Source organism: Cherax quadricarinatus, chromosome 65 (assembly GCF_038502225.1).
Source record: "Cherax quadricarinatus isolate ZL_2023a chromosome 65, ASM3850222v1, whole genome shotgun sequence".
Taxonomy (NCBI): Eukaryota; Metazoa; Arthropoda; class Malacostraca; order Decapoda; family Parastacidae; genus Cherax; species Cherax quadricarinatus.
Genome location: NC_091356.1, coordinates 21,361,662 through 21,385,064, shown reverse-complemented (window position 1 = coordinate 21,385,064; position 23,403 = coordinate 21,361,662). Strand labels below are relative to the sequence as shown.

Here is a 23,403-nt window from a genome sequence, read left to right as displayed (position 1 = left end):
ATGCTCATCACAAGCTTTTCATCATGCTCATCACTAACTTTTCATCATGATCATCACTAACTTTTCATCATGCTCATCACTAACTTTTCATCATGCTCATCACTAACTTTTCATCATGATCATTACTAACTTTTCATCATGCTCATCACTAACTTTTCATCATGCTCATCACAAACTTTTCATCATGCTCATCACAAGCTTTTCATCATGCTCATCACTAACTTTTCATCATGATCATCACTAACTTTTCATCATGCTCATCACTAACTTTTCGTCATGCTCATCACTAACTTTTCATCATGCTCATCACAAACTTTTCATCATGCTCATCACTAACTTTTCATCATGCTCATCACTAACTTTTCATCATGATCATCACTAACTTTTCATCATGCTCATCACTAACTTTTCATCATGCTCATCACTAACTTTTCATCATGATCATTACTAACTTTTCATCATGCTCATCACTAACTTTTCATCATGCTCATCACTAACTTTTCATCATGCTCATCACTAACTTTTCATCATGCTCATCACTAACTTTTCATCATGCTCATCACAAACTTTTCATCATGCTCATCACAAACTTTTCATCATGCTCATCACTAACTTTTCATCATGCTCATCACTAACTTTTCATCATGCTCATCACAAACTTTTCATCATGCTCATCACAAACTTTTCATCATGCTCATCACTAACTTCTCATCATACTCATCACTAAATTTTCATCATGCTCATCACTAACTTTTCATCATGCTCATCACTAACTTTTCATCATGCTCATCACTAACTTTTCATCATGATCATCACTAACTTTTCATCATGCTCATCACAAACTTTTCATCATGCTCAACACTAACTTTTCATATGCTCATCACTAACTTTTCATCATGTTCATCACTAACTTTTCATCATGCTCATCACTAACTTTTCATCATGCTCATCACTAACTTTTCATCATGCTCATCACTAATTTTTCATCATGATCATCACTAACTTTTCATCATGCTCATCACTAACTTTTCATCATGATCATCACTAACTTTTCATCATGCTCATCACTAACTTTTTATCATGCTCATCACAAACTTTTCATCATGCTCATCACAAACTTTTCATCATGCTCATCACAAACTTTTCATCATGCTCATCACAAACTTTTCATCATGCTCATCACTAACTTTTCATCATGCTCATCACTAACTTTTCATCATGCTCATCACTAATTTTTCATCATGCTCATCACTAACTTTTCATCATGATCATCACTAACTTTTCATCATGCTCATCACAAACTTTTCATCATGCTCATCACTAACTTTTCATCATGCTCATCACTAACTTTTCATCATGCTCATCACTAACTTTTCATCATGCTCATCACTAACTTTTCATCATGTTCATCACTAATTTTTCATGCTCATCACTAACTTTTCATCATGCTCATCACTAACTTTTCATCATGCTCATCACTAACTTTTCATCATGATCATCACTAACTTTTCATCATGCTCATCACTAACTTTTTATCATGCTCATCACAAACTTTTCATCATGCTCATCACTAATTTTTCATGCTCATCACTAACTTTTCATCATGCTCATCACTAACTTTTCATCATGCTCATCACAAACTTTTCATCATGCTCATCACTAACTTTTCATCATGCTCATCACAAACTTTTCATCATGCTCATCACTAACTTTTCATCATGCTCATCACAAACTTTTCATCATGCTCATCACTAACTTTTCATCATGCTTATCACTAACTTTTCATCATGATCATCACTAACTTTTCATCATGCTCATCACTAACTTTTCTTCATACTCATCACAAACTTTTCATCATGCTCATCACAAACTTTTCATCATGCTCATCACAAACTTTTCATCATGCTCATCACAAACTTTTCATCATGCTCATCACAAACTTTTCATCATGCTCATCACAAACTTTTCATCATGCTCATCACTAACTTTTCATCATGCTCATCACAAACTTTTCATCATGCTCATCACTAACTTTTCATCATGCTCATCACAAACTTTTCATCATGCTCATCACTAACTTTTCATCATGCTCATCACAAACTTTTCATCATGCTCATCACTAACTTTTCATCATGCTCATCACAAACTTTTCATCATGCTCATCACTAACTTTTCATCATGCTCATCACAAACTTTTCATCATGCTCATCACTAACTTTTCATCATGCTCATCACAAACTTTTCATCATGCTCATCACTAACTTTTCATCATGCTCATCACTAACAGCACCAAGACTGGATGGAAAGAATTCCAGTGTGAATGAAGAACATTCATTGTCATGCAGATACATCAGCCCAGTGTGCTATAGACATCTGTCTATAGCACACTGCTATAGACATCTATAGACACGTGCTATAGACATCTGTCTATAGCACACTGCTATAGACATCTATAGACACGTGCTATAGACATCTGTCTATAGCACACTGCTATAGACATCTATAGACACGTGCTATAGACATCTGTCTATAGCACGGCTTAATCTGCTCTGTGCCTTCGTACGACGTTCTGAACAACCTGCTTTAAAGCTTCCCATTCAGCCAGCTTCACTGGAGTCAGTTTTGATAGGAAGACTGGGTCGAATTTATAGTTCAGGTATTTGTTCCCCAATAAATACTCCCCGCTTAAGTTTTGCGTAAGTTAAAACTAATTCAAATTTGACCTTTTAGTAAAGAAATCCTGCACCTTCACTGTCCATAGCCTTTACTAAGATTTTCATTATGGACAATGTTATATGCAGTGGTGGATAAATATTTTACGAGGATGCACAAGTAGCCCATTTTACATGATGATTTTTTCTGGGAATGGGTTATTTTATGGTTATTCTTTGATTTTGTAGTTAGCATCGTCATGACTATTCCACGAACTAAGGAAGAACATGTGTTTTGTGTAATAATTTTGAAGACAATAGTAAAATTTACACTTTTAGTTCCCATATATTCCACCTTTGGTCGTTGTATTTTGTTAGTCAGAGTAGAATTTCCATTTACTCGTATGTTTCCTTTAATTTCACAGCATGAGCTACTAGCATAGATGGCTTTCATTACCGTTGTGAAAATGTACTGCTTTGATGACAATGCTAGATTCGATGAATAATCTATATTCATCAGAATGGTGTTCACAGTGATCATTCAGATGACTGCAGAAACGCACACACCATCCACCATCTCATAGAATATACTGCTACACTAGGATGGCGTGCATGAAAATGAGAGAATTTTGTTCCTTCGAAAAAGCTCGGTTCCTATAAGAGTGATCCACGAAGTGCTGCCTTCCACTTTGATAGGTCAAGGTCCCTGGAAGGTCAATGTCTGTATTCTGGTGGTTCATGATAATAATAATAATAATAATAATAATAATAATAATAATAATAATAATAATAATAATAATAATAATAATAGTTTATATCTACAAGTACATGTACAAGGTATACAATCCTAGCTGACAACAGTGACATAATACTATATATAAAACCACTTGTTATGCAGAGCATTTCAGTCAAATTAGGTCAATTTTGTCCTAGGATGTGTCAAACATACAGGTACCCATTACACTGATGGGTGAACACTGAGCAGTATGTGTATTAAGGGAAACACGTCCTAACATTTCACCCGTACCGGGGATCGACCTCCGGACCTCAGTGTGTGAGTTAAGTGCGCTAGCATTCGAGCTACGGGACCAGTGTTATCAGTTTCTTTACTACTGTCACGTTCAGTGTCCTAAGACAATAGGCGAATGATATACATGAGTGTTTTATGTGTCACAGGTTATAATGCTGACTCACAATCTAGATAGGCATACTTCGGCTCTCGCCACATCACTGATGTACGTTTCCCATTCACGTTGTGTCAGTGTGGAGATACATTCAAGCTGTGTCAGTGCAGAGATACATTCAAGCTGTGTCAGTGCAGAGATACATTCAAGCTGTGTCAGTGCAGAGATACATTCAAACTGTGTCAGTGCAGAGATACATTCAAGCTGTGTCAGTGCAGAGATACATTCAAGCTGTGTCAGTGCAGAGATACATTCAAGCTGTGTCAGTGCAGAGATACATTCAAGCTGTGTCAGTGCAGAGATACATTCAAACTGTGTCAGTGCAGAGATACATTCAAGCTGTGTCAGTGCAGAGATACATTCAAGCTGTGTCAGAGCAGAGATACATTCAAGCTGTGTCAGTGCAGAGATACATTCAAACTGTGTCAGTGCAGAGATACATTCAAGCTGTGTCAGTGCAGAGATACATTCAAGCTGTGTCAGTGCAGAGATACATTCAAGCTGTGTCAGTGCAGAGATACATTCAAGCTGTGTCAGTGCAGAGATACATTCAAGCTGTGTCAGTGCAGAGATACATTCAAGCTGTGTCAGTGCAGAGATACATTCAAGCTGTGTCAGTGCAGAGATACATTCAAGCTGTGTCAGTGCAGAGATACATTCAAACTGTGTCAGTGCAGAGATACATTCAAGCTGTGTCAGTGCAGAGATACATTCAAGCTGTGTCAGTGCAGAGATACATTCAAGCTGTGTCAGTGCAGAGATACATTCAAGCTGTGTCAGTGCAGAGATACATTCAAGCTGTGTCAGTGCAGAGATACATTCAAGCTGTGTCAGTGCAGAGATACATTCAAGCTGTGTCAGTGCAGAGATACATTCAAGCTGTGTCAGTGCAGAGATACATTCAAGTTGTGTCAGTGCAGAGATACATTCAAGCTGTGTCAGTGCAGAGATACATTCAAGCTGTGTCAGTGCAGAGATACATTCAAGCTGTGTCAGTGCAGAGATACATTCAAGCTGTGTCAGTGTAGAGATACATTCAAGCTGTGTCAGTGCAGAGATACATTCAAGCTGTGTCAGTGCAGAGATACATTCAAGCTGTGTCAGTGCAGAGATACATTCAAGCTGTGTCAGTGCAGAGATACATTCAAGCTGTGTCAGTGCAGAGATACATTCAAGCTGTGTCAGTGCAGAGATACATTCAAGCTGTGTCAGTGCAGATATACATTCAAGCTGTGTCAGTGCAGAGATACATTCAAGCTGTGTCAGTGCAGAGATACATTCAAGCTGTGTCAGTGCAGAGATACATTCAAGCTGTGTCAGTGCAGAGATACATTCAAGCTGTGTCAGTGCAGAGATACATTCAAGCTGTGTCAGTGCAGAGATACATTCAAGCTGTGTCAGTGCAGAGATACATTCAAGCTGTGTCAGTGCAGAGATACATTCAAGCTGTGTCAGTGCAGAGATACATTCAAGCTGTGTCAGTGCAGAGATACATTCAAGCTGTGTCAGTGCAGAGATACATTCAAGCTGTGTCAGTGCAGAGATACATTCAAGCTGTGTCAGTGCAGAGATACATTCAAGCTGTGTCAGTGCAGAGATACATTCAAGCTGTGTCAGTGCAGAGATACATTCAAGCTGTGTCAGTGCAGAGATACATTCAAGCTGTGTCAGTGCAGAGATACATTCAAGCTGTGTCAGTGCAGAGATACATTCAAGCTGTGTCAGTGCAGAGATACATTCAAGCTGTGTCAATGCGGAAATACAAACAGAACAGCATATGTGTGGAGTCTTGTTTTATCTTGATTGTTTTTCTTGCCACTAAGTAGTGCAAGTAAGCAATTTTGACACGATACTTATGTTTTGTTTCGTTAATCACATGGCGTTTACTTCCCACTTACACAGCAAAGCTGTTTTCACTGTTGAAACATCCTCGTATGTTCATTTTAATTTGAGAAAAGAAATCATTTAATAGAACAAAAGAAATCGAAAATAAACATGGATATGTGAATGAGTAGAGAAATGTAATTTAAGCAAAATAAACACCGATCTACACAGTGAAGAATAACCTTCTGCAAATATGTCTGAACACTGGGATGGCCAGAGCACAAATATGTCTGAACACTGGGACGGCCAGAGCACAAGTGATGCTCTCCGACTCTTCCTGACAAGCTGACATGATGCCTAGATTCATATTTATACATGTAGGTTGACAGTATCATGGTTTTCCTCGCACGTGTATTCAAGTTTATACATATAACGTAGAACCACTTGTGTTGCAAGCATCTTATGTGACGGGTTTGTTGTAACTTCAGACTCTGTGGCAGCATATCAAAAAAAAAACTAAAATGCTATCATTTCTAGAAGCAGTAAATTTCACCATGTTTTTACTAACTCATTATAAGTGATTCCCTAATTAAGCCATAATGAGTTCCAGGAATAACTGAAATTAATTCGAAGTCCGCAGAATGGAGGCGTATGTCTTGCTGGTGGTCCAGTGAGCAGCTTAATCAGTAATGTCCATCTGTAAGCTTCGCTTTTGTGTAATTTATCAGATTTATTAATTTATTTTCTATGTAGTATTTATATTTATTGAGAAATTTTTCGTTACTTCAAATCCTAAGCGCCCATAATAAGTTCTTCATTGATTCAATTCCTGTGAGCAACTCCCTCCCCCCCAAAAAAAAAAAAATGATCGCCACCCCTTATTTGATTATGATTTGTGAGTTCATCTTTACTGGCGGGCAGCTTCATAAATTTGAAAGTAAAACAGTTGAAATTAATGCAGAGTTCTGTCAATTTTCGGGAGGTAGAGGATTAAGGTTCTAATTGACTTTACGTCACAGAACGTCAATGGCTTGTGTGGCGGGAACTTTAGTGAAGAGGAAAGTTACGTTGTTCTGAGGCGAACATCGAGAAAAAGGAAGGGAATCATTTACCTCTTGTTCCAAAGCGAATTAGTTGTTCAATTCGGTTTAATTGGTCTACGAAGTTAAACCGAATGGGATCAATGATGACAATATTGCCCACGTATGAGCCAACTAATATTCTGTGGTAAGACATTATTCAAATGGTCTTCTACCATGTGCTCCATATAATGAAGACCAAACAGCACTTAGCGGACTGAGATCCAGTTGCCAAGCCAAATTTTTTTCTGTAATTTTGAGTACCAAGCGAAAATAAATACAAGCTCATACACGCTTCAATGAAATCAGTGAAATTCGGAGTGTTTATGCTGAACACAAAGTTGAAGGTGTCATGGTTACGTTGAGAGTAAATAACTTGGTCAGACGGAGACCTGAAAAGCGAAACAATGTCAAGGTTTGCTATCTTCCTGTTTTCGAAATTAATGCCTTGGAATTTAGACATCAGATCTTCCGAATGACGGTGAAAAAGATCATTCTTATTAACTGGAATAGACTTTTCGCAGGTACGCCACCTGGTTGTTGTAAAACATTCCTTATTCCTGAGGTAATAGCTGTGATCGGTATTCTGGACTGGCAGGTCTTTGGTAACTCATACATGCATGCCCGTTGTGATGTATCGTTCAGGCAACGTTGGAGCCATTTTTTTCTTGCAGTCACAGTAAATACCTTGAATAAAACCGTGTACGAATCTTGAATACAAGTGACTGTAATATCTGCTTATTATTTCGGTATGTTGCATGGTTATTGTATACTTGTGGTAAAATTTAGTGTCAGGGTCAGTGGTTCAGACTGGGTGTCAGTGATGCTAAACGAGGAAATGGTATAAATAATGCAAGGTTTGTCAACATTATTCCTCGTCCTGTTGCTGCATGAGTGTGCATTTTTAGTCGTAGTCGTTGAAACAAACTAAAATAGGCATGAAAATAACCCACTGTTTAGCATAACTATTCGTTAATAAAGTTTCAAGACATTAAATCAAGTTAAAAGCAATTAGAATTTATCAATTATTACAAACCAAGTTTCATATTAAACCTCACATTGCTTTGTATTGGGAACCAAAGACTAACTGCATAGAATGTGAATCCGTGGAGCAGCATAACAGATAATGATATGCTAGGAGGTATTATCTCCCTGTCTGAAGGTCATTTCTGAGTAAAGGCATAGTCATGATAAGTTCAATCTCCTTATCATATGCTCATATATATATATATATATGCAAGTAACTCTCTAACGTAAATCAAAATATGAAGAATCTAGCTTAAAGATTTTATAAATTGCTCTTCTGTAGGCACAAATATTAGAAAAATTTATACTGACAATGAATTATAAATGATAAAACGATTGTTTGGCATCTATTGTTGATAAAACAGAAGATGACTAAGTGTATTGTGTGTGTTGGTGACACTACCACACTGCCTGAGTATTTCACTCCCTCAGTGTGTAACGGTGAGTGTGATGGTGACACTTCCACACTTCCTGAGTGTTCCACTCCCTCAGTGTGTAACGGTGAGTGTGATGGTGACACTTCCACACTTCCTGAGTGTTCCACTCCCTCAGTGTGTAACGGTGAGTGTGATGGTGACACTTCCACACTTCCTGAGTGTTCCACTCCCTCAGTGTGTAACGGTGAGTGTGATGGTGACACTTCCACACTTCCTGAGTGTTCCACTCCCTCAGTGTGTAACGGTGTCTTAGTGTCACTAACACACTGCCTAAGTGTTCCTCTCTATATGTGTGTAACAGTGAGTGTGTTGGTGACACCACAGTTCTGCCATAGTGTCCCCCACAAACAATGTGTGATGGTGTGTAGTGAGTTAAAATTTAGTTTTCTGAAAGAAATTTCTTGGGAGCATCCTAGAAATGGAATAAAAAATATAAGAAATGTATTAAACATGTGAGAGACGATTTTCAGGATTGATTAATTATGTGTTCTTCAGTACCTGGAGTGATCGTTCATGTTTATATAAGTGTCTAGAGTGAAAACTTTTGCATGCATCCTTTGATACATGGATTGATCAGTCTTGCATCAGTTGATGCTTAGAATGATCACGGAATTTTTCAATACCTTAAGTGATCAATCATTCAAATACATGGAGTGAATAACGATCATTCCTTATATAACTGGACCGAATAGGAATGTTTCTTTAAGTTCCTGATGTAATCAGTGTTGCATTCTTCATTATGAGGTGTGATTAGTGATGCGTTCTTCAGTTCCAGGAGTGATCAACGTTACGTCTTTAATTACGTGGAACGTTCAGTGGCATGTTAGACGTTTGGTATTGAAATACGAATTATCTAACATCGGTGTTGACGTCTTGATAACGAAAGTGTTTGATGTTATGGTTGACGAATATCACGAAAGGTAAATGTTTAGTTCTTCAGCAACTATTGTTATTATATCTTCATATTTCAATACTGGAAATTGTTCTGCAGTCCATGAACAATCCCAGCATTGTTATTGACGAACTATGTAGTGACGATGTAGTGACGCTGTAGTGACGATGTAGTGACGATGTAGTGACGATGTAGTGACGATGTAGTGACGATGTAGTGACGATGAAGTGACGATGTAGTGACGATGTAGTGACGATGTAGTGACGATGTAGTGACGATTTAATGACGATATAGTGACGATGTCGTGGCGATGTAGTGACGATGTAGTGACGATGTAGTAACGATGTAGTGACGATGGAGAGCACCAGTAGTAGGCGCGTTTATTACCGAGGGAGATCACTTCCGTGAGTGCTCAGTTTTGCACCTTCATCACTGGAAATGATCAGTTCGGAGAGTGCTGAAGATAAAATATACTATCAGAGTGATAGATCATAACCTGGAGTACTGATAGTCATTACTGAAAGTGATTTAATCCGAGGACCGATCATTATAGTTGATAATTAATTCTTGCAGTCACCATCTATAAGACTTTTCAAAACGCTAAGAAATCAAAAGAGGCCGTGAATAATTTCAGTTATCAGTAATAACTGACCAGTATTAAGAGTGATAAAAATGAATCCTTAATATTTAGTGACTAATTCCAGGAATGATTAATACATTAAGAAAGGTGACCAATAAAGAGTAAGGTATCAATAACCTGAGTGATCAATACTGACTTATTGCACATCCTCGTAGGGATAACTTCATGTGGATGACAAAATTAATTTAATTTTCCCTCATGATATACATTTATAGTTTAAAATCGTCTGATTCTTCAGGCCTCAAATTTTCGACACTGGCGTTACCTGGAGAGGGTTTCGGGGGTCAACGCCCCCGCGGTTCGGTCTATGACCAGGCTTCATGATGAATCAGGGGCTGATCAACCAGGCTGTTACTATTGGCCGCACGTAAACCGACGTGTGAACCATATCCCGGCTGATCAGGTACTGACTTCAAGTGTCTGCCCAGTGCCTTCTTGAAGACAGCCAGGAATCTATTGGTAATCCCCCTTATGTATGCTGGGAAGTAGTTGAACAGTCTTGGGCCCCTGACACTTATTTTGTCTCTTATTGTGGTAGTGACGCCGCTGCTTGTCACTGGGGGGATGCTGCATCTCCTGCCCAAGTCTTTTGCTTTCGTATGTAACAATAAAAAAAAACTCATGCAATTATTGGCACTTGCAAGCGCTCTCAAATAGAGTTTGCTATATAAGTCATTCTTGATTGTGATTACCATGCGATAATTTGAGAATACTTCTTTAGATCGGCTTTAAACTCTTGTTACTGATGTTTTTCTACTTAGAAATTTAGAGTTGTTTTTGACATACCAAGATAACTGCCAGTTATATGTCAAAATAATTGTGGGGGATTATCACGAGAACACTCTCAAAATTATCATTACACCCACACTTGAGGGAGAACACAGAACCAAACTGTAACTTACTGAAGTTGATGTATCCTGGAGACTTGGGAAATAAATATTTCTTGCAGTGTTGTAGTGAAATGAAAATAGAATATAATTGTAAAACGAAAAACGTTGAAAATTAGCGTTTTACGGCTTTATAAGCTTTACGAGCCTAATGAACACTTGAAAACTGTGTGTATTGCTGAGTCTACAGCGTCCTAATGTATTGCTGAGTCTACAACGTCCTAATGTATTGCTGAGTCTACAGCGTCCTAATGTATTGCTGAGTCTACAGCGTCCTAATGTATTGCTGAGTCTACAGCGTCCTAATGTATTGCTGAGTCTACAGCGTCCTAATGTATTGCTGAGTCTACAGCATCCTAATGTATTGCTGAGTCTACAGCGTCCTAATGTATTGCTGAGTCTACAGCGTCCTAATGTATTGCTGAGTCTACAGCGTCCTAATCTTCCTCCATGATTTTGTTTATAACTTCAGAAAGCCTTATCCAATTGACTCCAATTTTTTTTCCCTTAAGTTTAACTAGGATAAGGTTCATGGATCTACTGTGAAGGGCAGATGGCCATTTTTTTTCTATTTAACAGTTATTCTCATTTTTTTATTGTGGAAACTTGAGAATGCCTCATCTGATCGACTTTAAACTTTCAACACGTTAAGTACCCAACTTAACGGTGAGTGTAGTGAGGCAGTTAGGATATGCTTCCACTGAGCATCAATTTTTTAACAATGATTCATTTCGTAAATTGATGATGCCATTTAAGTTTATGATACGTAGCTGAAAATTTACCATAATATGCTAGCATAATTAATAACCTTGATTTTTGAGGGGATTCTGAACAATAACAGGAGCATGCGTCTTGTGATCGGCTTCAAACTTATGGCACTAGTGTGTTTTTGTCAAAGATACACATTGCTTTTGGACTGTCTATGGTTTTATTTGCCAGTATTATTGTAGATAATGATTTTTGAGAAATAACTAGAAAAATGTCTTCTCTGATCGGCTTCAAACCTTAACAGTTGGTTTATCGTATAGTACATAGAGAAATTACAGACTGTGTTGATGCCACTTTGACAATTTCATTTATGAAATGGAAGAAAAAAAATTTTTTTCATTCATGGTTTTTGTAAATACCTCATCTGATTGACTTTAAATAATAAAAGTTTATATGTTGGGAATGTAACTATTGAGTTTATATAATGGGAATGTAACTGTTGAGTTTATATGTTGGGAATGTAACTGTTGAGTTTATATGTTGGGAATGTAACTGCTGAGTTTATATGTTAGGAATGTAACTGTTGAGTGTATTAGTTGGGAATGTAACTGCTGAGTTTATTTGTCGGGAATGCAACTGTTGAATTTATATGTTGGGAATGTAGCTGTTGAGTTTATATGTTGGGAATGTAACTGTTGAGTGCATTAGTTGGAAATGTAACTGTTTAGTTTATATGTTGGGAATGTAACTGTTTAGTTTATATGTTGGGAATGTAACTGTTGAATTTACATGTTGGGAATGTAACTGTTGAGTGTATTAGTTGGGAATGTAACTGTTGAATTTATAAGTTGGGAATGTAACTATTTAGTTTATATGTTGGGATATAACTGTTGAATTTATAAGTTGGGAATGTAACTGTTCAGTGTATTAGTTGAGAATGTAACTATTGAGTGTATTAGTTGGGAATGTAACTGTTGAATTTATAAGTTGAGAATGTAACTGTTGAATTTATAAGTTGGGAATGTAATTGTTGAGTGTATTAGTTGGGAATGTAACTGTTGAATTTATAAGTTGGGAATGTAATTGTTGAGTGTATTAGTTGGGAATGTAACTGTTGAATTTATAAGTTGGGAATGTAATTGTTCAGTGTATTAGTTGGGAATGTAACTTTTGAATTTATAAGTTGGGAATGTAATTGTTCAGTGTATTAGTTGGGAATGTAACTTTTGAGTGTATTAGTTGGGAATGTAACTGTTGAGTTTATATGTTGGGAATGTAACTGTTGAGTTTATATGTTGGGAATGTAACTGTTGAGTTTATATGTTGGGAATGTAACTGTTGAGTTTATATGTTGGGAATGTAACTGTTGAGTTTATATGTTGGGAATGTAACTGTTGAGTTTATATGTTGGGACTGTAACTGTTGAATTTACAATTTGTGAATGTAACTGTTGAATTCATTAGTTGGGAATGTAACTCTTGTATTTATAAGTTGGGAAAGTTTATTGGGAGTATTAGTTGCGAATGTAACTGATGAGTTTATTAGTTGGGAATTTAACTGCTGAGTTCATAAGCTGAGAATGTAACTATTGAATTTATTAGTTGGTAATGTAGCTGTTGAGTGTATTAGTTAGTAATGTAACTGTTGAGTTTATTAGTTGGGAATGTAATTGTTGATTGAATTTATATGTTGAGTTTATATGATCAAAATGCGACTGTTAAGTTTATGGGATCTAGCGTTTCAACTGAGACACATCTAGTGTTTATATCAACTTAAAGACCGATTTGGGGCAATTCCGTTCAAAAAATTTTCGTTTCCCCGCCAGGAGCATTGGGCGGTTTTTTTACACCTGTTTGCAATGAAAATTAGGGTTTTGGACGGGGGGGTACCCTGGGACATGACTTTTTTCGGAAATGCTCCATAAAAAAGGGGTTCATCCCTTGAGTTTAAATACGGGGAGAAATTTTTAGGGCCCAAAAAAGGCAAGAGTGCAATTTTGGATAAGATGTATAAAAGAATGGGTCGGGGACCCTAATGGACACATTTTTTTTTTAAAGGGTTGAAAATTTTGAAAAAAAACAAATCTTTTCCATTCCAAAAAAATTTAAATTTTTGTCACCACTACAACATTGTCGACTACTTTTTAGGGTCATAGGAATTAATTAAAACTAGAAGGAAAACCGGGGGAAGGGTGGGAAAGGGGTTGGCAATCCCCTGGGCGGGGACTGGGGGGTGGGACGGGGTTTGGACTGGGGCCAGACGGGGTGGGGACTGGGGGGAGAATTGGGGGTGGAGAACTGGGGTGGGGGAGAACGGGGGTAAACGGGATGTGGGGAGAATGTGTGGCGGACGGGGTTTTGAGAACTGGTGGTCAGAACGGGGTGGCAGAACGGGGTGGTTAGAATGGGGTGGTCAGAACGGGGTGGGGGGAGTGGGGGGAAAAATGGGGTGTTCAGGACTGGGGTTTCAGAATAGGTGTGGTAAATTTTGATATGTCGAACGGGGTGGGGGGACTGTGGGTAGAACTGGGTGTGGTCGGGAGGTGGGTCAGAAAGGGGGTCAGGACGGGGGGGAAACCGGTGGTAGATGGGGGGTTGGCGAGGAGTGGCAATGAGGGGATCAGTTTTTTGAGCATCAGGGGGAAAAAGGGAAAAGATCAGACTGAAGGGCCAGATTTTTCACAGTAAAGAGATGATCACGGGGGGTTTGAACTGTGTGTGGTGGCAATAAGAAATCGATTTCATTCTGGCGAGATACCAGTGGTTAGGGGGGATGAAGGACCATGTTTCCTCTGCAATCAAAAGAATTTTTTAAGAGTAGGTGTTTCCCCAGGTAAGATATATGGACGCATTTTTAACAGAGAAAAAAAGGCAGACAGAGGTTTTCCTGGAGCGGGTTTGGGGTGACATACAGCAGGTTGATAATATTGGCGGGTAAGGGGAAAAACCCCTTTTCTGTCTTAGTGCTGGGGTAATGACAGGGGGAAGGAGGAGAGGAGCGTGATAAACAGGCAGCCAGAAGAAGTTAGACTGGGGGGGATCCGTCAATGTAGCATTTGGGGAAAAAAAGTAAGGGAGGGATGCAGGAAATTGGATAAATTGCTGGCTGAAGGTACGAAAGGGACCCCAAAATCCCTTTCCATTAAAAACCGGACCACCTTTGCAAAGGGATAAGCAAGGATGGGGCGTCTCTCTGGGGTTGGAGGGGCATTAGCCAATTCAAATTTAAATAATTTAGACTTGTCTAGAATTTAAACTGAAAGATTTTAGAGGTAGGGTGTTTGGGAAACAATCAGGCTGCAGCATTAGGTTTAAAAAAAGCAGATTTCAGGATCCCCTGGGATATGTTTAAAAAATATTAAAATAAAGTTGCTAGTAATGGAAACAATTGATAAAAAACAAAGAGAGAAGGGAGAGGGGGAAGAGGACATCCCCTTTGGTTTCTATAAAAATAGTAGGGGCAAGAAATAAGATAGATGAGCTAAGATTATTTGAAAATGAATATAATATTCAAGACCCCGGGTTAACCAAAAAAAAGAGATATACCTTCAATGCAAAACCCTAATTTTAAAAATCTTAACTGATAAAAAAGGGGGGTGGGGTGGGGAAGTCAGAGAAAATTTAAATTTTGTCTTTGACATGATATAAGATTAGAAAATCGAACACAGAATCTGTTTCACAGTTTTAGGATGAAAATTAATTTTGGGGGTGATTTAAAGGCCCCCCAAAACCTTTATAGGGGCAGAAATGTTATGGACGAAATTATAAATTTTTAGATATAAAAGGGATAATGGAGATTTTTAATTTTGTCAAATTGATTGGGGCAAATGATTAAATGTGAGTCTATGACTTTCTTTTATATTAGGGGTTGCTTTTTGAAAGGAGTGAAGAACCAGCTAAGGGGAAAGTCGTTGACTTGGTTTTTACAAAAAAAATTTAATTAATAACTTTAGGAAGATGAGTTTGTGGAAAATGATCACAAATACTTAGTTTCTATATCATGAATTATCCAGATAAAAGGGAACAAATCTCTGTCCCGTTTTTCTTTGGGGACTTCAGAGACTGAAAATTACCTTTTTTAAATTGGGAGTCCTGACTATTTTTGGGAGGGGCTTGTTGCCAAGAGTTTTTTTAGAGATATTTAGCTGCCCAGACAACTTTTGTTTTGAGGAGGAAAGAGATCTAAAAAAAAATCCAAATGGGTGAACAAAGATTAAAACATCTCATTGGTCAAAAAAAGAATATAAGGGTATCAAAAGAGGGATTGGTTTAAAAAATCAAAATTCAATTAAAGAGAGAAAAAAAGAAAGGAATAAGAAAAACAAAGAGGGGGAAGAGGAAGGTCGCAAGTGATTTTAAAAACTAACCCAAAAAGGGTTTTTTCAGAATAAAAGAAAAGATTAGGGACAAAATTTTGGGCCCAATTTTAAAATAACCTTAGATACTGACAATGATAAGGGTATGTGGAAATTTAAAATACTCCTTAGTTTTTACCCAGGAAAATATGGATATTTGAAAAATAGATTATGTAAAAAGATGATAAAACTATGTATGATTGCTGAATTTGTGACATGGTCGAGGAAAAAAGAGAAACTAAAACCCAAAAATCTCAGGCCCTGATGAATTTTCAAGGGGGTTAAAAGAATGTAAAGAGGGGAAAAGATACCCTTTCTAATTTTAACATATCAAAAACTGGGGATAGTGCCGAAATGGAAATGGCAAAAAATTCCATTTAAAGGCAGGTTAAACCTGGCTTTAAACTTTGACCAAAAGTTTTTCCCCAAATGGAAAAAATTTTTGGAACAAAATTGCGAAGCAATGTAATCTTGACAAAGATTGATTTAAAAATTTCAAATGTTTTCCAAAGAGGGTTCCCCCTTAGAATTTACTAACTTTTCTCACTAATGTTTTAGGAGGAATTGTTTTAATATGATATTGGTATATGGATTTGAAAGGCCCAAGAGTCCACACCGGGCCAGGAAACCAGGGCCCCGGGAAAGGAGGGGAAATTTTTCCTGGAGGGAAAGGCTGACAAAAGACAGCAGAGAGTCTGATGGGAAAAAAAAATATGAGATCGTATTTTTATTGAATGGGCCCCCCAAGTTTGGTTCCAAAATATTTTTTGGGAAGGACGCGAAAAACATATCAATAAAAGCTGAGGCTCTGACCGATTCAAACCCCCAAAATTGGGACCTTCCACCCCGGAGATCATTTTGATTGGCCCAGTGTGGGGGAAAAGGGCAAAAAGGGTCACAATTTGCTGAGTTGGATCTGGCTAGCTTGTGCTGCTGGGTCTGGTGCAGTGCTCCTTCCTTGAGTTTAGGTGACCAGACTGGGTGGGTCATTGGGCTAATCCAGGGGGGGGGGGTTATTGGTCTTATCCGGGAGGGGCATGGACCTGCTCTGCATGGGTCAGTAGGCCTGTTGCAGTGTTCCCTCTTTCTTATGTTCTTATAAGGATGGTTAATACTGTGTGGTTGGTACTGGAAGTGGCGAGTAGTGGGAGCGGTCAGTACAGTGTGTGAATGGTACTGGGAAAAGTCAGTACTGTGTGTGGATGCTTCTGGGAGTGGCCGGTACTGTATGTGGTTGGTACTGGAAATAGAGAGTACTTTGTGAAGTTGGAACTGGGAGTGGTCGGTACGGAGAATGATCAGTACTGTGTGTGGTCAATACTGTGTGTGGTCAGTACTGTGTGTGATCAGTGCTCAGTGTGGTCAGTACTGGAATTAACCAGTACTGCGTTTTATCAGTACTGTGAGTAGTCAATGCTGAGATTGGTCAGTACTGGGAGTGGTCGGATCTGAGAGTGGTCAGTACTAGGCGTGGTCAGTACTAGGAGTGGTCAGTACTAGGAGTTGTCAGTACTAGGAGTGGTCAGTACTGGGAGTGGTCAGTACTGGGAGTGGTCAGTACTGGGAGTAGTCAGTACTGGGATTGGTCAATTCTGGGAGTGGTCAGTGCTAGGAGTAGTCAGTACCCAGAGTAGTGAGTACTGGGAGTGGTCAGAACTGGGAGTGGTCAGTACTCTGTGTGGTCAGAACTGGGAGTGGTCAGTACTCTGTGTGGTCAATACTCTGCTTGGTCAATACTCTGTGTAATCAGTACTGGGAGTGATCAGTATCGTGTGTGGTCAGTACTGTGTGTGGTCAGTACTGTGTGGTCCGTACTGTGTGTGGTCAATACTGTGTGTGGTCAGTACTGGGATTAGATAGTACTGGGCTTGGTCAGTACTGGGAGTGGTTAGTATTGTGGGTGTTCAATACTGGGATTGGTCAGTAGTGGGAGTGGTCGGTTCTGAGAGTGGTCAGTACTAGGAGTGGTCAGCTTTAGGAGTGGTCAGTATTGCGAGTGGCCAGTACTGTGAGTGATCAGTACTGTGTGTGGTCAGTACAGCGTGTGGTCAGTACTGTGTGGTCGGTATTGTGTTTGGTCAGTACAGCGTGTGGTCAGTACTGTGTGGTCGGTATTGTGTTTGGTCAGTTCTGTGTGTGGTCAGTACTGTGTGGTCAGTACTGTGCGTGGTTGGTACTGTGTGTGGTCAGTACTGTGTGATCAGTACTGTGCGTGGTTGGTACTGTGCGTGGCTGGTACTGTGTGTGGTCGGTATTGTGTTTTGTCAGTACTGTGTGGCCGGTACTGTATGTGGTCAGTACTGTGTTGTCAGTACTGTGTGGCCGGTACTGTATGTGGTCAGTACTGTGTTGTCAGTACTGTGTGGCCGGTACTGTTTGTGGTCAGTACTGTGTTGTCAGTACTGTGTGGCTGGTACTGTATGTGGTCAGTACTGTGTTGTCAGTACTGTGTGGCCGGTACTGTTTGTGGTCAGTACTGTGTTGTCAGTACTGTGTGGCCGGTACTGTTTGTGGTCAGTACTGTGTTGTCAGTACTGTGTGGCCGGTACTGTATGTGGTCAGTACTGTGTTGTCAGTACTGTGTGGCCGGTACTGTTTGTGGTCAGTACTGTGTTGTCAGTACTGGTGATGAGTAGAAGGAAGGATCAGTACTGACAGACCAGTTGTTGGTTCCCATTACGACGACTTTAAGTTGAAAAGTATACATGGAGTGTATCTTGCATTGTTAAGGATGATGATATTCCTTGCAAAGATGATCAAAGCTCTAGCCGCTTGAAAGGTCGTCCTTGAGTACAGGTGTTCCTTGAGTACAGATCTTCCTTGAGTACAGGTCTTCCTTGAGTACAGGTATTCCTTGAGTACAGATCTTCCTTGAGTATAAGTCTTCCTTGAGTACAAGTCTTCCTTGAGTACAGGTATTCCTTGAGTACAGATCTTCCTTGAGTACAGGTCTTCCTTGAGTACAGGTATTCCTTGAGTACAGATCTTCCTTGACAAGCACAGGTCTTCCTTGAGTACAAGTCTTCCTTGACAAGCACAGGTCTTCCTTGAGTACAAGTCTTCCTTGACAAGCACAGGTCTTCCTTGAGTACAGGTCTTCCTTGAGTACAGATCATCCTTGAGTAAAGGTCCTCCTTGAGTACAGGTCTTCATTGACAAGTACAGATCTTTCTTGAGTATAGGTCTTCCTTGAGTACACATCTTCCTTGAGTAAATACCTTCCTTGAGTACAGGTCTTCCTTTACAAGTACAGGTCTTCCTTGAGTACAGGTCTTCCTTGAATACAGATCTTCCTTGAGTACAAGTCTTCCTTGACAAGTACAGCTCTTCCTTGAGTACAAGTCTTCCTTGACAAGTACAGGTCTTCCTCGAGTACAGGTCTTCCTTGACAAGTACAGCTCTTCCTTGAGTACAAGTCTTCCTTGACAAGTACAGGTCTTCCTCGAGTACAGGTCTTCCTTGACAAGTACAGGTCTTCCTTGACAAGTATAGTGCCCTCCAGTTTACATTATTATACGGAACGAAATTCTGGAATCGTATTTTATTTATCCTTATCAAAACTCCATGTTAAATTACAGTGATTAATCTACTGTTATCTTTTTAAAACTCTCTTATATTCCATTGACTCGGATACTCTTTGCTAAGATATCACTTACAGTTAGAGCACTGTAATTGAAGTGGCCCTAACATTATATAGAACCCATCCATATTTTTTTGAAAATTATAAGGTGGTAGAGAAGTGCTGGTAATGCAGAGTGGTTCTGATCCACGGAAATCGAATGTTACATGAATTGCATACTCACAGAAATAGCAATTGATTCTCACCATCATACACTTAAAACAGACACCTGTTGTATAAGAGGCACCCGCCCTAACAAGTTGCACTGCGATCACGGTGTAGTGAAGGACATCACACAGGCTTGAGTGAGTGGTTTTAAGAAGAGGTGAACCAGGCTGGCTGGAGTGACGGAGGTTATCAGTGACAAATGGGTACAGAAGAAACAGCTCACAGAATGACATAGGCCCACACTCATATGTTGTAGCTCTCCATAAATGGTGTGTGCTTCTCTTCGTTAGGCCGTGTGTTTTGATCGAGCTAGCGATCAAAACACACGGCCGACGGCAAGGGGTTATCAGAGCACACACACACACACACACACACACACACACACACACACACACACACACACACACACACACACAATGGTTATTAACATAAGTAGCTCAATCAGTAACCTGGACACTTAATATCGAACAAAAAGGCACAATCCGTGACTAGAACAATACACAAATAACCGCAAATAGAAGAGAGGAGCTTACGACGACGTTTCGGTCCGACTTGAACCATTTACAAAATCACACAAAATAAGCTACTCTGTCCTATGTGCGGGTTATTTGTGTACTAAAGGCTTAATAGATGAGTAACTAAAATCAACACGTTCTCTAGCGTTAAATTGAAATCAATGGTTCCACAGATTAAGACTGTTATAGAGGTAAAAATAAGACATCAGTAATTTCACAGAACAAAGACTTAGACTCGTCAAAGAGCTGGGTAGCAAGTAACTTTCGAAGTCCCCAGCCCCACACATCACCTTCCACCCCAGAGACAGCAGCGAGGCGAGGAGCAAGTCGGCACTGCTAGCGTCAGCATTCATCAATAACTGCCTCACCCACACACAAACAACCCACATTAGAAGGTCAAGAGAGGGCTGAGCTTGCTACCATCTGCAGCTCATAAGACTGCCATCCCCACGAGCCCCTTTGAGGCGGGGTAGATGGCAGACCAGAGGCCTAGCTTCTCCCTACGAGCCCCGTGAGGGCGGGGAATGTGGCTAGGCCTGGGGACACTTGGTCCCAAAGATGAGGAGGTACTGTACCTCCTCCCATACCTGGAGGTTACCTGGAGGTTATTCCGGGGATCAACGCCCCCGCGGCCCGGTCCATGACCAGGCCTCCCGATGGATCAGGGCCTGATCAACTAGGCTGTTACTGCTGGCCGCACGCAGTCCGACGTACGAGCCACAGCCCGGCTGATCCGGCACCGACTTTAAGTATCTGTCCAGCTCTCTCTTGAAGGCAGCCAGGGGTTTATTGGCAATTCCCCTAATGCTTGATGGGAGGCTGTTGAACAGTTATGGGCCCCGGACACTTATGGTGTTTTCTCTTAGTGTACCAATGGCGCCCCTACTTTTTATTGGCGGCATTTTGCATCGCCTGCCCAGTCTTTTACTTTCGTAGGGAGTGATTTCTGTGTGCAGATTTGGGACCATTCCTTCCAAGATTTTCCAAGTGTAGATTATGATATATCTCTCCCTCCTGAGTGTTCTCGAGACACTCCCCAGATAGGGAGCCAAGGCCGGGTACCACTACTTGGAAAAGACCCGGGCAGGGAGAATACCGGCGAATAAAAAAAAAAAAAAAAAAAAAAACCCACATTACAGTCATACATAACAACTCGCACGTACTTTTCCCCACATACTGCTGGCAGGCTTTACCAGCCTCCTCTCACTCCTAAAAATGTGCTGATTCAGTTCACGGTGTCACATCGCTACCAGACGAGTTTCGCCTAATCTGACGTTAAATATACTTTCTTACAAGAAAATAAACTACCACACATCTAAAACAATATAAAACGAAAATATTTTATGCATATGAGAAACATTCAGAAATTTATTCTGAGTGATGAGTATGGGTCGTCATGTTTGAAGAATCGTACCAGTGTAGTGATATTAAAATGTTTGCGTCTCCTTGACTCATCTTCCAATGTTGTGCTGCTGCTTTGCTACTGTAGATTACCTGAAGCCTTAATTTATCAGACCGAGGCTCAATTCAGTCGGTTTTTTAATGGATAAGCGAGCAAAACGACCACTGTTTGTAGGACCACTGATGTAGGACCACTGATGTAGGACCACTGATGTAGGACCACTGATGTAGGACCACTGATGTAGGACCACTGATGTAGGACCACTGATGTAGGACCACTGATGTAGGACAAGCCTAGGCAAATAGATGAAAGCGAGAATTTCTTTATTCCTAGAGCTCCTAGACCTCAAAATTTTCAAGATAAACATTTCTTTATTCGTTGTTTACCCCCACATTACAGGCATAATGTAATGTAATTAAAAAACTTTCCTCGTATGTAGTGCACAAGAAATATGCACTATCTTCCCTCTCTATCTCAGCGCTGCTCGTCAATCACTGTTAATTAATCTGTTATTTGTTGTGTTGACCAGAGAAGCTAATCGCAAGCCTCAGCATGAGAGCGAAAACGAGAGCGGTGGTGCTAGTAAATGGTTATTAGTAACATTCTAAGCTTTAATAGTAGCAATAATGCTAGCAGAAGAGTTTAGGACCTGTGGGTGATGCTCGGCAAGTTCTAGACACAGCAAGTTACTTCCAAAGATACATATATCTAACATATTTAAAAGTTACTCCTGGTACTTTTAAGCAAGTGCGTTCTCAATTATTCGTAATATCAGACCTCCGAGTGAAACATTACTTAAGTAAAATCAATTTGACTCTTACTGTTTGCAGATGAAGTTAATGATTTATTGTGCGGTGGTGGCGGCTGTGGTAGGAAGCGCTGCAGGCAAGCTGTCTCCTGAGAGGTCCTACAAGATCCTAATGCTCCTTCCCGTCGGCTCCAGGAGTCACAGGAACGTATTCATGCCACTCGCTGAGGCACTGGCCGAGCGTGGCCACAAGGTAACCCTCATTCATCTTGTCTTCTTAATAGAGTTTAAAATCACTGGACATTAATATCGAAAATTAATTACTGACCTAAATATTATATTTATTTAAGTCATTCGCGTGTTTATAATATATATTTTTAATTCATAAATTTATTCCTAAAATTTTTCTAAGCACTAAGGGTGATACCGTTGTACTGTACATCTAAGAAAAACTAACATGAAGAAATAAACGGTAGTTCACTGTGTCATTGGTGGTACAATGGACAAATTATTAACCAAGAAAGAGGAGGTATTAAAATAGTGAGAATACAAACTCCAGAGGATGCTAGTGAAAGATGAGGTACAAATCTATAGTGACAGCAACAACAGATGATTAGAGTAAAAAATAAAATCGAGATTAAAAATGGACACTGCAATACGAATATGAAAAGCAATATTAGGAATATAAAAAATTGCAAAAGGAATATCAGTCATGGTACGAATATCAAAAGTCGCTGTAGGAATATTCAAAAGTTACAGTAGGAATATCCGAAGTCACAGTAAAAACATCCAAAGTCAGAGTTGGAATATCAAAATTCGCACTAAGAATATGCAAAGTCACAGTAGGAATATGCAAATTCACAGTAGGAAATCCAAAGTCACAGAAGGAACATCTGAAGCCACAGCAGGAATATCCAAAGTCACAGGAATATCCAAAGTCACAGTCGGAATATCCAAAGTCACAGCAGGAATATCCAAAGTCACAGGAATATCCAAAGTCACAGTCGGAATATCCAAAGCCACAGCAGGAATATCCAGAATCACGGTAGGAATTTAAAAATTCGCAACAGGAATATACAAAGTCAGGTTATAAATTTCAAAATTCACAGTAGGAATAAAAAAAAGTCACGGTAGAAATATGAAAAATCTATAGTAGAACAACAAAACAAAAAAAGCTACAAAAGGCCTTCGTAAAAAAAAAGTGGAAAGAAAAACATTAAAAAAAAACGTCACGGAAGGACCCTAAACAATATTTTAATTAAATACTAC

At 39.5% G+C, this 23,403-nt stretch overlaps 1 protein-coding gene across 7 annotated transcripts in view; it reads left to right on the top strand.

The window, feature by feature from the left end:
* The first annotated feature begins 8,141 nt into the window (after positions 1–8,141).
* LOC128700465 (UDP-glycosyltransferase UGT5) overlaps positions 8,142–23,403 on the top strand; it is an 86,817-nt gene continuing 71,555 nt past the window's right edge. The window contains exons 1-2 of one of the 7 annotated variants that reach the window (XM_053793690.2): positions 8,142–8,205; positions 22,217–22,387. In XM_053793690.2, the coding sequence (XP_053649665.1) occupies positions 22,217–22,387 (171 nt within the window). In that variant the 5' untranslated portion in view covers positions 8,142–8,205. Of the gene's footprint in view, positions 8,562–8,973; positions 9,122–22,216; positions 22,388–23,403 lie in introns of those variants that run through there. The other 6 variants (XM_053793689.1, XM_053793687.1, XM_053793686.2 and 3 more) reach the window with 6 other exon arrangements.